The sequence below is a fragment of the Python bivittatus genome, unplaced genomic scaffold (assembly GCF_059951505.1).
Source record: "Python bivittatus isolate LINGU-HERP-01145 unplaced genomic scaffold, Pbiv_v1 ctg000480_np1212, whole genome shotgun sequence".
Lineage (NCBI taxonomy): Eukaryota > Metazoa > Chordata > Lepidosauria > Squamata > Pythonidae > Python > Python bivittatus.
Genome location: NW_028277075.1, coordinates 52,365,123 through 52,380,687, shown reverse-complemented (window position 1 = coordinate 52,380,687; position 15,565 = coordinate 52,365,123). Strand labels below are relative to the sequence as shown.

The 15,565-nt window shown below is 39.6% G+C and overlaps 2 protein-coding genes across 13 annotated transcripts in view; one reads left to right on the top strand and one right to left on the bottom strand.

The window, feature by feature from the left end:
* The first annotated feature begins 208 nt into the window (after positions 1–208).
* Positions 209–11,924, top strand: CYB5R2 (cytochrome b5 reductase 2). Its single transcript, XM_007427435.4, has 9 exons — positions 209–343; positions 2,039–2,185; positions 3,271–3,343; positions 5,468–5,574; positions 6,891–7,020; positions 8,493–8,576; positions 9,425–9,510; positions 10,451–10,550; positions 11,356–11,924. The coding sequence occupies exons 1-9, from the start codon at positions 326–328 to the stop codon at positions 11,526–11,528; spliced, it is 918 nt and encodes a 305-aa protein (XP_007427497.1). The 5' UTR covers positions 209–325; the 3' UTR covers positions 11,529–11,924.
* Positions 11,925–12,761: 837 nt separating this feature from the next.
* Positions 12,762–15,565, bottom strand: part of PPFIBP2 (PPFIB scaffold protein 2) — a 134,979-nt gene continuing 132,175 nt past the window's right edge. For all 12 annotated transcript variants that reach the window (XM_088145880.1, XM_088145882.1, XM_088145883.1 and 9 more), the window contains one exon: positions 12,762–15,374. In XM_088145880.1, coding sequence (XP_088002006.1) covers positions 15,303–15,374 — 72 coding nt within the window. In that variant the 3' untranslated portion in view covers positions 12,762–15,302. The remainder of the gene's footprint in view (positions 15,375–15,565) is intronic.

Below are 15,565 nucleotides of genomic sequence, written 5' to 3'. Positions count from 1 at the left end.
AGTAAAACCTCGGGGCTACCAACAAGGGCGCCCCCCCCCCACCAGCCGCCCAACGGGTGCCCACCTCTGGCATCATCCTCGCCTTTGCATAACAGGTGCGCGGCCTGAGGAAGCCACGAACGGGCGGGTGTCGCAAACGCGGGACCCGGGCCAGCGCCAGAGGCGTCCTTTGTCCTTTCGAGCAGGCGAGGCTGCGGGAGGCGTGAGCTCGTGGGGAGAGGCGGCCAGGTCTCCAGAGCAGGGAAGAGGGAGAGAGGAACCCGCGGAGCTCCTTCTGCTTTTCACCCCCCCGTTCTTGCCTGCGGAGGAACTGCCGCCCCAAGACATGGAGGTGGACTACTCGGTAAGCAAACCCGAAGCGAGCGTTGGCTGGAGGGAGAGAAGCGAAACGCCGAGGCTCCCTTCGACTCGAAGAAGCACCTCTCTGCAGTTTCCACCCAGCCAAGCCGAGTTCTTCGCGGCCGCGCAACGCCGAGAGGCGCGACCCCGCTTCCTCTCCCCCGGCGCCCACGCGCCCGCATGCACAGTAAGGGGTAGCGGGACGCGGTGGGGATATGGATTCTGACGGGGCTTACGAAGAAAGCGTAGGGTATGTCCCGGGAATTCGCTGCCGGTTCGTGAAGGTACAGTACTGTACGGTAATGCTCTTTCATCCAAACCAGGTTTGTACAGGAGTGGCAAAAAGATCGATCTCATCTGCCGCTTACTATCATTTCAGCAGGTTTTCTTTTCAAATAACAGAAGAAACGTCACCTGAAGACCTCATGTGTAGGATATACTGTAGGACAGTGTTTCTCAACCGTGGCGAGTTTAAGATGGGTGGACTTCAACTCCCAGAATTCCTCAGCCAGCTGAGGAATTCTGGGAGTTGAAGTCCACCCACCTTAACCTTGCCAAAGTTGAGAAACGCTGCGGTAGAATAATGGCCTTATTAACAGTTCCAGGAAGGCAGATTCAGGCCGCTTCTTTGGAGAAGTTTTCTGACAATAACAGCAATGTCACAACGGTGGAGGACTTCTCTATCTCCCCATTGGATAGGCAGCCCAGATACTTTAAATCTGGATTCCAGCATTGAGCCGAGGTTTTGACTTCATGGCCTAAGAGGCTCCTCCCAACCCCATAATTTTTTGTTTTTGGGGGGATATGGTTGCCAACATCAACATCCCCCCCAACTTTTATAATTTCTTCTTTTATCTCTCTTCTGATGATCTGAAATAATGCAGTTGATGTATTACTTTATCCAGCATGGTCACAAACATTAAAGTTGGCACATAGTGGTAAATTAAAAAGTGCAACCCATATCTGCTCCAACTCTCTGAAAAGCTGGAAACCTGAACTAACCTGTTTACATAGCTGTGTATATCAGCACTAAGACATGTCCTAAGAAAAGTGATAGGTGGGGGTTAGAATAATGCTTTTTGAGTCACAGATAGTTAATAATTCATTCTCCCCTTGCCTTTGATAAACTGAAGGCTCAAATCTTTCCTTAGTCATGAAGCAGCTTCCATGAGTTTTAGACAAGTTGCTCTCTCTCAGGGATATCCTATTTCATGGGTCACTGGTCTTTTTAGTGAGGACACTTGAGATTTTGAGAGCAAGTCACCAAACATCCAGATCAGATGAGTAAAAACCTGGGCAGCAGCCATACACCAATTCGTTTTCTAAGAATGTTTTTGGGTGCCCACAGGCATTGTGGAAATACTGGTTATTCTTGAAACGGGTGCTTTGCTTTACGGCATAATAGCTTCCCATTAATTTTTTTAAAAAAGTATATGAATCTTTAAGAAGTTAGATGGGTTAGGGAGCTCTGCAGGTGCTAAGAACTGGGTTAGCGTGCATAACATTGCCTCTGAATGCCACATGCAGGATCCAGATCCTACTCAGTAGACCTAGAGATGATCAATTCTATGATAAACTGGTTATGAAGGAACACAGCTTTGCAGTGGAGACTTAAGGTTGTAACACATAAAACTACGTTTTCATTCTTTTTGTACGCCTCTGCTTTTCTTTTCTTTTCTTTTCTTTTCTTTTCTTTTAGACTAGTTCCATCATGCTTGCTGTGGCTGCAACTCTGCCACCTATCCTGTATTACCTCTATAAAAAATATGGAACTCAGAAGAAGAAAGATCCAGTTACCTTGCAGAATCCAAGTGTCAAGTATCCATTGTGTTTGATAGAGAAAGAGGTGAGCTTTTAGTTCTTTTTTGGCTTGAATGTATGAAGATGCCATATAACACTCTGATTGACAGCCATGTCCCAGGTTGGATATATATTTTCTAAATGAGAGATTGCAGGGGTTGAACCTGAGGCCCTTTGCACAGAAAGTGTGTGCTCTGATACAGAACTGTGTCTCCTTGGGAACATTAACATTTGATCTTGTAAAATTGGCTTAGAAGTATTTCCCCATTCTTCCAAGGCCATAAGTGTGCCAGGTTATTCGGCAATTCTGCTATTGGAACATTGCATAATGTTTAGTAACGGCACCTCTCACTTACTGCAGCAGAAACAGAGTAGATACCACCTGAAGTTCTAGCCTGTGCTCTAGAGTTTACATGATTTTCCCAACCCACAACTGGGTTGTGTGGGGTTGTGCCCTGGTCTAATAGAGGCATAAAAAGGAAGGAAAGATCATCCTCAAAGGATGATCTCAAACTTAAATGATATGGGGGCCACATTACATAAAATGTGCTAACTGGGGGGCCACATTCATTCCCACACAAAAGGCAACAAATATTAAAACTGAATTGAAACTGAAAATTTTATATGAAATATATTGGGTAGCATTACTCAATATACACATCATATTCCTGCTGTGGCAACCAGCTGTGTTTCCTGTTGGCTGGTGACCATATCATCCAAACTGGGGCACTTTTGAGAGTGATAAGGGGATGCTGAAATAATTAAATAATAAAACATAAAAAGTATATAAATTTTTGGAATATTTCTTTAGTTCTGTGTTTCCCATTGACCTCAATGTCTATCCCAGCAGCACCTCTGGCAGTTCCAGCTGTGGTTCTCCATGTCATTGCTGGGCAAGCAAACTAGCTGGTTCAGGGGAAGCAGAATCAGAAGGCACACAAGCCAACGCTTTGGGGGAGAAGCTGAGGCTGTGCCAGGCACCCTTTCTCCATATTACCTCCTTCGTGGGGACACTGGACAGCTGCTGTCTTCTACCTTGCAGCATGGCTTGAGCAGCTCAGACTTCACCTTTTTCATCATTTTTGTGATGCTTTATTACCCAATGTTCTTCACCTGATTGCATTTTCACAGGATATCAGCCATGATACCAGGAGATTTCGATTTGCACTTCCGTCACCAAAACATATCTTGGGCTTGCCTATAGGTAAGTATGGCCTTAGTTCCTGGTGCAGAGCCCTTTCATTGGTGCCCATGCCCCAAAATCTCTGAAAAGCCCTTCTAGTGAAGCTTGTTTGACATTGAAGCTGTTATTTTTTCAGTGCTGCACAAAATCTTTTATTAGTTATTTCCTTGAAATCATAAATGATTTGAATATTGAGCAGTTGTAGAATAAATACTACAGTGTGTAAGGACTCTTAGAGATAACAGTCTGCTTTTCAAAGGTATAGGTCAGCATTATAGGTTAAGCTAGTAGTAGACCAAGTTAATAATGCTCAGTTGATGCAGAGGCCTGAAAGTTAATCCACAATATCTTATGAAGTCACTCTATATCATACTGAGTAGCAGAGTGGCTCCCTGTTCTCTGCACAGCTGGGTCAGTTTGGGGCACACGGTTAAATGAATGGAATGAATGTGATGATCACCCTTCAGACGGGCAGTCCTTTCTCATGGTGGAGCAACCCACTTACTGCTTCATTCAACAACTCTCTTAGCTGGGTGGTCTCTCTTAGGCCTAAGACATGCTTAGGTTGGAACTCAATCACACTGTAGGGAAAGCAATCAAAGTTGCAATCCTGGGCCAGTTTTCCTGGATAAATCGTATGGAACAGAGCTGGCTTTATTTTTAATTACATGTGCCTAGGATTCTGCTGCAGAACAGCTTGCAGTTCTGGGAAATATGGGTAGGGCATGGCTGATAATGGTCCAGCTGTATTGCATTAGTGTCTGAACATGCTCAAACAGGCATCTTTTCCTATGGCTCTGTCACTCACATTCAGTGAGGGATATATGTGACCCTGTCTTTCTTACAGTATAATATATTGTGCCCAGATTTCTGTCCATTCTTTGTTAGATGACTTGCTTACCTCCCACAGTCTGACTTGCCTTATTAGCAAGTTCTTTTATTGCAGGTGTTTATATACTGCCCTTCAGTATATAATAATAGGGATTGCAAAGTAAAATAATAAAGTAAAACACAGATGGAATAGGCGTGAAACTACAGCAGGAAGCTGGCACATATTTAAAACTCATCTCTCATTAAAACCCAGGAAGAATAAAAGTTTTCAGCTTTAAAGTAGCTGTCAGTCATAGCTTTTCCAGGCGCTGCATGACTCATGGATGGTGAGGACATAGATGACAAGGACTTACTAGTGCTCGTTCCTTTGGCTGCATCTGGCTTCAAGGATAGATTTTGGGCCAGAAACAGGTTAGGAACCTATGTAGATGTCTTAGCACAAGCGATAGATCTCCAAGAACTCCATATTAGAAGGAATCCTAGCATTTGTATTGTGTAGCTTTGACAGTGATTGCTTTTAGCTGTATTTTAGTGGTAGGCATTCTAGTGTCATCAAGGTATTTTGAATTGCAGACCCAAATATTGGGGGTGAGAAGGCATAAGGTTGCCTTCCTTCCGTTTATCTTTCCTTAGTCCACTCTAGATGGGCTTAAGGGTGTAGAGTCATACTTAACTTTTGCAAAAGGCAGAAACAGCCCAAAGTAGGTATGCGTTTAATTGCTTGATTGCAGCTGCATGTGTATTTTATTACAGCAGGCATGCTGCTGTGATGCAATGCTTTCAAGATATTCATTAATCTGTTCCCTGTATCTGCCAAACTGATGCCTTGAGAGAGGAGGTGGAATCAGGGGGAGAGACGAGTTAAGCCCTCGTCCTGAACACAATAGTTCTAATACCATTCAGGCTGCCATAGTTAATTAACACTTGCTCATAACTGCAGTCATGTAGTTAATGTCATGTTTGGTTTGGTTCTACTTTTTTCACAAGTTACACTTGGGACAGGCCACACCCCTGCAGGGTCTTCAGTTCACAGGGATTTGGATATTTCCAGATATTATTTTCTTATCACATAGTTGGAACTTACTTCTTCCTCCCACCCAGGATTTTCATGCTTATCTTCACAAGTACAGGAGATTCTCCTTCTTTCTTAAATAAATATATAAGAGCTGACATTTCTGTTTGGGGGTGAGAAGAATTGTGCTCCCAACCAATTTTGCAGATGTCATCAAGTTTGGAAATGTATCCCAAATTCTTTGCTTTCTTCTTTAATGCCATAATAAACTTTAGAATGGAATGGTCACTATTTTTCTCTAGGCCAACATATATACCTCTCTGCCAAAGTTGATGGTAACCTTGTGATTCGGGCTTACACTCCAGTTTCTAGTGATGAAGTGAAAGGCTATGTTGATTTAATAATAAAGGTAGGTTTAAGCTGTTTTGACCAGGTAACATAGTCTGTTTTAATTGCTACATTGCTCAAATAAATTGTACCCTAATACTCCAGTTACATAATATGAAACTGAAGATCAATAAGTCAAATTAAGAAACAAACAAAAAACAGTACACTCTAATTTGTATCTAGAAATTATCTTTGAATATATGGTTGGAGAACCGGGCAGAGTTGTTCTGGGGATAAAGCATTGAGTCAGACTGAGAAGGACCGTGGGTAAATGATGAAAAATCTATTTCTCTACAGCTTATTTAATTCTGTTAACTTTTTTAACAAAACCAATGTGCCTATGTACTATAGATGCTGGACTTCTCAAAAATCTGGGGAGTCCTGATTTGAATCTCTTGTCCATAATAAAAGTAAAAAATGATGATGCATGTTGACAGACTAAGTATCAAAAGACAGAGTGTGACAGAAATTGAGTATTTTTTAAATATTACATATCTGAAATTTGAGATTAAGGCCCAGGGTGAATAGTCCTTCTTACCCACACCCTGTTTGGTCCTGCCTATATGTATAATGAAGAAATAATACCACCCAGAGTTAAGTAAACAGTTTATTCAAAATTACTCTGAAGTAATCTTGATAATGTTTTGGGGGTTATTTATTTTTATTTGCCATATTTATGTCGCTGCCCTGAGACACACATTCTCTGAGAACTCACAAAACAAATCTAACGTTAAAATCCACTACAGTATAAAACAATTATACTTAAAACAGGGTTATACAGAAAGATGCTGAGGGTGGAGTACGTGTTCTTCAAAAGGTTAATTAAAAAGTTCTTTCGCTGCTATGAAAAGATTGTTCATGTGTCTTCAGGTGAATTTCTCTGGGGAAACTGTTCTACAACTGAAAAGGGCTTCTCATTAGAGCTTTCTATGCCTTGCTATTATGCAGTGACCGAAGGACCTCTAAAGACCAACTTATAGTTTAGCTAGATGTGTATGGAGAAGGGGGTGTTTTAGGCAATTTGCTCCCAAACAATTTTGGGCTTTAAAACAAGTATATTATAAACAGGGCCTACAAAATAGGGTAAAAAATACGTAATTGGCTAAAAATAATAGTCTTGGTTAATACTCTTGTAACCATATTGAGGATGAAATTATTTGCCCTCAGCACTGCAGTGAATTTGTTTTACGGAGCATAAACGTGAGAAACAAGTTTTTTCTGGGTTCTAATTCATGGCTTAGGTAACAATAGAGAATAGGGTTTTTTTTCCCCAGGGCAGACCACCGTCACCTGAATGTAAAATGGTACAATTATTGCATATATGTGTATTCTTTCTAGGTTTACCACAAAAATGTTCACCCCAAATTTCCTGAAGGTGGAAAGATGTCCCAGTACTTAGACAACATGAAGATTGGTAATACCATTGATTTCAGAGGGCCTAATGGGCTTCTGGTATACAAAGGATCAGGTACTATTTCATTTTAAAGTCCCAAGATGTATAAAATGGCTAATGGATGTGGTCAGTTGCATTTGAATAAATAAAAGCGATAGGAAGATGATGAGAGAGATAACCTGTCACAAGTGGAACGTGTCTTAGGTCTTTTGCCCGTGTAGTTGATTTAGGGTTGTCTGTGTGTGCTTCACAGCCATTTGAGCTACAATGATCCCCAGGGGAATTTGGAATGCATCTTAGGTATTTTACTAAGAGCATCTCCAACTTTAGCATATTCTCTTCCCCCCCAGCTGTTAATGAATACCACCTTTTACATATACATAGTTAATCAAGAAAAATAATTGAAATAATTACATGTAGTTGCTATTCCTGGGGATAGTTTCACAACTTTGGCAATGCTTTCCTGCTCAAACTGAGCTACAATAGAATCATACTTTCCCAAGTAAAGAGTAGGCCACGGTGGATTGTACTTTGTATTTTTCATCATATATTGCATAATTTGTGTAGCAGTGTCCAGCAGCTTGAATCCAGAGATATCTTGTATGAACCCAAATCTTGTGCAAGACGGCCCCACTGACATGTTTGTCATATTAACCCTAGTCATGTTATTATGGGTGGCTGTTGTTCTGAGAATAGACTTGAAGTCTGTCTGCAGGTAACTGTAGTTGTAAGGAGAGGGCAGAGAAAAAAAATCTTCTACAATCCAAATTCAGCTTATCTCTCTCTAGACAGAAACATGTTACAGAGTATACACTTTGTGTTAAACTGGTACTTGGTTGGTTTGCTTGTTTGTGGCTTAGTGTGTTTTGTGAAGCCACCTATGGGGTACAACTATAGTTTATGACAGGAGCATGTAACTTTTTTAGGCCAAGAGCTGCATTTGGCCTTTAAACAACATAGTGGATGGGGGCAGTATAAAACTGATTTCATTTATATTAAATGGAAATTAAATGTGATTAATATGATTACCACCCAATTTAATAAAATTCCCTTTTTGTTACACTAAACGTGGTATTTTGGGAACAGCTTCTGGAGGTCTCAGGTCCAGCTATCAGATCTGAGCTGCAGAAATGTAAACCACCATTAGATGGCAGCAAAGAGTTACAGAACATTATTACTCTGTGCTGCCATCTAAAGGTGGTTCAGATGTTTCCAGCTTAGATCTAGTAGCATTGTTTCAAGGGTCACATCAAAGCTTCCAGGAGCTGTAAACCACTCTGGAGATTCAGATTATACTCTTTTGGATTAGTGTTTAGTCTTATGTGAGCTCAGGCATCTGTGGCTTATTCAGCAAGCCATTAAGCTAGTTCCAAATATACATCTAGCCTAAGTCTGCTTATGTGAAGGATGGCCTTTAGCGTACAGGTTTTCACTCTCAGAAATTGACATAATATTGCAGATTTAACAAACAGTAGTGTATACAACTGTGATTCAGAGCTTTGTATTGGTTCAATTTTGTTTGAATTGATGCTTGTAATTTTACACAGGTAAATTTGCTATCAAATTGGATAAAAAGTCTGAAGCGAGGATAAAGTCTGTTAAGCACCTCGGGATGATTGCTGGGGGAACAGGTAGGTATTCCTTGTTTTGGGAATAGAGGGGTTTGAATAAATGTTAAAAAATGAACTTCCTGATTTTGATGTATCTCTAAAAGACCCTTAGCTAACTAATATGTATTATTCTCCTCTTTACTACAAAAGAGTACACACAGAAGACCTGATCAGGACTTAGCAGGGTGTAGCAGATCTGACATACACCTTAATTTGCTTCTGATTTAGACAATCATATGTGGAATTGTCTTTAAAAGTGTTTGAGAACTTAACCTGGTCCAGAATACTGCTTAATAAGCTGTCTTTGTGCCCAGTTCAGAGTGCTGATTATGACATAAAGTTCTAGACAATTTGGCACATAGGCTATTGAAAAGCCACATTTCTATTATGAGCCTAGGCATTCTTTGAGATCCTTAAAATCACTTTTCTATTGATCCTCTTTTACATTTGAATATAATTTAATATTGTGTCATTAGCCATGAATCCTACCTGTAGCTCCGAAGCTGAATGTAAAGTTAAATAAATATTGCAGAACTGAATAATTTAATATAAAAAAAGGAGCACTTCCCAGTGACTGAAAACAGCGATATCCTCTTGGAGAAAGTATTTAATAACATTCTTGAATCTCAGGAATTATTGGTTTATCTATCATCTCTCCCTCTCATCTTAGAAATTTATTCTGGAGAATTAAATCACCTATTCTGACTATTAAAAAGCACACATTTGTTGTACCTTGCAGTCCTTTCATGCTCACACAAATGCACACCTAGTTTTACAGTTGACAAGGATGGGGGTAATATCAAAACGTTATGTCTTTGCTTTTGGGTTATGGAAAAACATCATCTCATTCTAAATCTTGGCTTTGATAGGAATTACTCCAATGCTTCAGCTGATCCGCCACATCACAAGGGACCCTACCGATAAAACAAAATGTTATCTCCTTTTTGCTAATCAGGTTGGTTGACTTATGTTTATTTGCTTTTCCTTTTTGTGCAATCACTATAAAAGCAACTGGGCCGCCAGCAGTTGCTTGGACATCTGTGCCATCCTCCCAACTGAGTATGAGAAGGGTTTGCTCACAGCTCTTCCTCTGTGGAGAACATTAAACATCAAAAATACTCTTTCTGGCTCCCATGGAAAGTTGGCTGCTTTTGACTTCAAAAAGGTGTGTGTGAGAGTGGCGAGGTGGCTAGGAAGAATTGTGGAAGGAGTAGCCTCCTCACCTTCTTATGTGCCTCTAGTTTAAGACTGAGATATGCCAAATCAGGTGCTGATGTAGATTAATTCCTCTTACCCCCATGTGTTCAATGGAAAGGGATTATTGTTACTATGTTGTTATGGTTGGTCGCACAGTCAGCCAGAAGTTTAGACTGGATTTGGCATTTTTATCCACTTATTGAGTCCTTCTCAAGCACCTGGGATAGGCAGATGTTGTTTGATGGTGTTAAAGGCATCGTTGCAGGATGTAAGCTGTTCCAAGTAAAGCTGCTGCTGCTGTTCCTCCTCTTTCTCCTCCTCCTCCTCCTCAATGCTAAATTGCATGTTTAATTGATAGAAGCAGCATAAGACCTTGTGCCAGATACTGTAAATGAAATCCCTGGTGGTGATGGTAGTTTTCTGGTTCTGCAGAATTGCTAACATCTAACGTTAACCACACTGCCCATGAAGTAAGCCAGTCTACTTGGGAGTAACTCATTTCTAGGCAAGGTTGTGTAGGCTGCTGTACTAAGGGATATGGCGTCCAGCCTTTCACAGCAAAGGGTACAGATGAATACCAGAGAAAAGAAAGAACATATAAAATAAGTTAAGAGTCCTAGGTCAAAAGATAAACTAACAATAGGCTGTGTCAGCCTACATACTCAATTATGAATGGATATTTGACTTTTGGTTGGCAGACAGAACAAGACATATTACTGAGACCAGAGCTTGAAGATGTAGCTGCAAACCATGCAGACCAGTTTAAATTGTGGTATACTTTGGACAGACCGCCTCAAGGTAAGCTGTTATTGCTCAAAGGCTAAATGAACTCTTCTGGTATACAACCAATTTAAGAATAGTGTGTATCTCTATTGCAGTCATGTGAGAAATTTGTCTTGATGTGATGCACCACTTTTACCAAACTAGAGTTGAATTTTTGAATTAATTGCCTTTCCTGACTGAAATTATTACTATGATGTACTTCAAGCACCTTTCCATTGTCATTTAAGTAATACAATATCAGATATTAAGCCTTTATAAAAAATTACTTGAGAGGTATACTGTCATTTCTAAGTAATGGATTGCCTATCATGATTAGCGATAAATATTTTTTAATGCGGGAAGGTGAAGAGTAGCATAAGATGCACAGTGGGAAACCATCAGTTTATAATGCAGTCTTTTTAGTTGTAGTAATAGTAGCCATTATGTGTGTACAAGTCAGTAACAGGTTAAGGTTACGATTCTGTCTTCGAAGGTATGCTAATGTTGCTATGAAGCAGAGGTACACAATCTTGGCCACATGTGTTTCCTGGGGTATCTCCAAAAGATGCTGTCAGGTTTTCAGTATGGTATGAGGAAATTACTAAATATATACAGAGAATAATCATTTACTATGTAAATATAACATTCAGATTAAATGGAATCAAGTTTGGTTAGATTGAACCCCCCTTTGAAATGAACGGAGGAGCCCTTCTAGGTGACAGCACCATGAGTCCATGCAGTACTATCTTCTATTTACACATATAAATACTGTAATGCATAGCTGGTATTTTCTGGTTTGTTAAACATAGCCATGAAGCTTTCTCCTTTATTTTTATTGCAGGATGGAAGTATAGTTCTGGCTTTGTTACTGCAGACATGATAAAGGACCATCTTCCTCCCCCTTGCGGAGACACGTTGATTCTTATGTGTGGACCTCCACCCATGATTCAGTTTGCCTGTCAGCCCAACCTTGAGTTTCTGGGATATTCAAAAGAAAGCGTATTTGCTTACTGAACTTGAAGTTAATTCATTTAGCAAATGTCATAGATACTACGATTATGCAAAACATTTGAGGGTACACTTTACAAAGTGGGTTGATGTAAGCCAAGTGTTCCTCCTTGAAGCATTAAAACAACCAGGGTCACTACAGCTAACTTGAAGAATTTTCCCAAATGTGCGCATGTGTTTTGTGCACGTACAACTGCTTTGATTGGCTGGCAGTCCCAGAGAAAGCGTTGTCTGTGCAAGAACACACATGCCAGAGATGGCTGGGGAAACACTTGAGAGGAACTGTGCTGAGGACACTTTTCTCACACTAATGCATTTGGCAAAGTACCCCTTTCTAATGCTTGGCACAGCCTTAATAAAATGTTATGAACCTTTTTGCTTAAATAAAATGTTGATACATTTTGTGGGCTCTGTATTTCCATGTGATTTTCTTGTTGCAATTTTTATTAGTGTATAAAGCATGAACTGCTTTTGAAACAAAGTTGGCTATGGATTAGTTGCAATGGACAGAAGTAGGGATCCTGTAGCTTCCTGTAACCTCTGAAGCCCCTTTTGGTATCCTTTGGAGCTTCTTCTGGCCACAGTTGCTGAAGCTGACTTTAGTTTCTTGCCAATATGAAGGAAAATCTACAACATGCAGTTTTTTAAATGTATAATTAAAAAGTCAAGTTCTGTTTTATTTAAAATATGACCAAAAAAAATCTGATGGCGGTTCTTGTCTACAATAGCCAATTTAAATCCAGTTCTCCTTCCCCAAATGTTATGACTCCAGCTGAATTTCACAAAGCCATCGGCACACCAAGCCATTCCTAGAGAGAAAAGATGCTCCTCACCTTCCTTGATCTGACAAAATCCTAGTCATGAAGTTCTTTATTGGGTAGTCTCTGATGGGAGAGAAGCAGGGATGCATTTAGCTTGCTGTTTCTTGTAGGAAAGATGGTGGCCATGTAAGAGAGTCATCTAATCTTCCACCAAAATGTTTCTCTTCTGAATCAAGTATGCAGTTTGCATGTGCAATATTTAGAATAACCATGCAACTATAGCACTATTTCCTTTCATAAACTTCACACCAAGCTATTGGAGAGAAATGTGCCTCATACAGACCAACTTAATAGCTATAAATACTACTAAGATTGACATCACCTAATCACGTGTGACAGTATTTGGAGCTTAAGCATTTTCCACAGAAAAATTTAATGATATTTGGGTAATAATGAAGACAAGCAAGGAAATTATAAATATTTTAAATATTGTTCTCATGCAGAACTTTATATCTCATTTGGGTTCAAAATATTCACTCTGCAGCAGAGAAATCAAAATCCTGCCATTTACTGATGTGAGTGAGATACTTTGATTCAATTGGTAGCCCAAATATGCTTCATCACTCATGTGTCACTTCCCGGGAACACCTGTACACATGCTTGTAATACAACAGTTGCTTTTCTAAAAATTTTGTACATTAAAGCTTGACATGTTTGAACATGCAATATTTTAAATCCAGAATTATACAACAAATAAAAATATGTTCAAAAGACTCATAAGTCTGAAAGGGACAGCTTCTGGATGGGTATTGAGCCAAGTCTCTGCAAGTTACCATCGACTATAACATTCAAAGCCCTGTTACTTAACTGTGAAAGGTGGGCTGGGAGCACAGTATGAATTTGGTGGTATCTTCAGGTTGAATACTTCTGCAGGAAGAATATACTAAAAATTGTGCTTTTGTTAGCAACAACTTGTATCGGGAATGTATTTTGCAAACAAGGAATTTTGCCACCAGTAGGTGGCACACTTGTATAAGAACATTTAGATGATCAAGGTTGCATCACAGAACAGGCTACAAGCCTCTTAAGACAGATCAGCAAAGATTTCCACAGAAAAATATTCAGAGAGTTGCTGATGGCTACCCAAACCAGTTTTGAAACAGAATAGAGTTGAGGTGTGCCCAAGAATACCTCATTTCAAGAGGAAACTGAAGCAGACAATAGAGCACTGCTGTTAGAGTTAAGAAAGAATAACATGCCAGATTCTTATTATTGACAATATTGCCCTGATGTGGAAACCTTCTGTTCTTGCACGCCACTGAAATATTACTAATCTCCCCACCCCCCCGGAATAAAGATGAAGGTGAACTTGGATACTCCAAATCAAAAGAGTATTAGGGAGATTTTGGTAGATTAGATGTAACTACCAATCCCCCCCCCCCAAAGTTGCCATAAATTTTAACAAAATCTTGGTATTTAGCTATACATTTTGAAAGTCTGTTTTTTTGTACTGAGAACTGGAAAGTCTGAAGAGGTTAGTTCTTTTCTATCAAACTGAATTTTTCTCTCAATTTTTGTAACTTAAAGTATCATTAAAATGTGATAGTTGGAAGATGCCTTTAAGAATTTCCTGCACTGGAAAATAAGTAGAATGGCAGAGCAAGAAGTCCAGCTTGTGGGCATTTGTTTGGTCCCGTCATTGTTTTCATACTTCCCATTAATTTCACTTGATAGAATATTCCAAAGAGTTTTTAGCTTTCCGGTGATTAGGGCAAAAATAAACTGATATGCAAGGCTGTTATGTGTGGAGTAGCGATCGGCTTTCTGGCCGAATGGCCGTGGCCTACACTGTGGCCATTCAGCCCAAAATCTCACCACTGCTTCATTGATGCCATGAAAGCCTACACCAATATGCTGCTATGTGTGCTTCCTTTGAATTTGTAAGTCAAACAAAATGTAGAATATGTTGCAATGTAGTTAAGACACATTTTTGGTGTTGCATGAATTAATAGGCACACTTAAATCCTTGAACAAAGCACAATCACCTCTAGCTCCTTCATAGTCTCTGCCACACTAGAACAATGAAATGTTATACAAATAACTAATGTAAGTTTTTGTTAACCTGTCACTACTTAGCCCTGTAACAAGGGTACTTGTACGCAGCATGTATAGTTCAAAATTAGCAAGATGGAAGGAAGACAAGAATAATTGCATAGAGGATAGGAATGATTTGTTCATCAAATATTGATGAAGCTTCCAGTACTCAGTGATTGATACTCATTGAGACTACAGTAAAAGTGGTCAAGAAAACAGTGAGTGTATCAGTTGGTGGTAGCATCTGGTTAAAGTCCAGCTTCAAAAGCCAAGCAGGACCAGACCTGGTTAGTTCTTGAATGGGAGAATACCAGGGAATACTAAGGTTGTAGACTAGCCTGGAAAGTTTAAAAACAGTGCAGAAAAAGGTAATGGTAAATGACTTCCACACTCCTTCAAAGGTAGCTGCACAGTTGCATCTATGTAGTCATCAGGAGTTATGGTCATCTTGATCATGACTATCTTTTGAAACAATGAACACATTTAATACATAAAGGAATCACTTTTTCAGTACCATAAACTAGTTCAGATTCAATATAAATCATTGCACAAATGACACAGATGATAAATAGTAGCTACAACTTTGGGATCTACTCCAGTTCCATTACTTTGCACCATAACCAAATCTTAGAATTAGAAAATATAGAAAAAATGGATCACTATTAAATTACTCATGTTGATTAAAATAGGTAACAATAGACCCTTGATTTCCAAATTTCTAGAAAAATTGCATAGTTCTTTGAATGCATGTTTTAACTATCTGGACCATGGAATTTACCTGTGTGTCGTCTTTTAAAAGAGCACTGAACTTTCACATATTTTAGTGGCAAAGAAGATGATACATTTCTAGGTATAGCACCCAGCCTGCATGAGTTTTCTCTCATAATAAAAGAAAGGACTTAGTGTTGTTATTCCTGTGGCATCTTCATCTCCAGTCCTCAAAAGTTGATGTTAAAAATTGATCGTTGTTCAGCATCTGATCTTGGCTTAACATTGTCTGGAAATTAAAAAAACAACAAAAAAACCAATATATTTTGCATACACTGAGGAGTTACAGAGGTCAATCAATATCTACAGTCAGGTATACCAGGAAATGAGAAAAAACTGTTTTTACAATAATAATTTATGAAGCATTTTCCCATTCAGAAGCCTAGGCTCCTTCATTCCTCCCTTAAAAGATCCAAAACT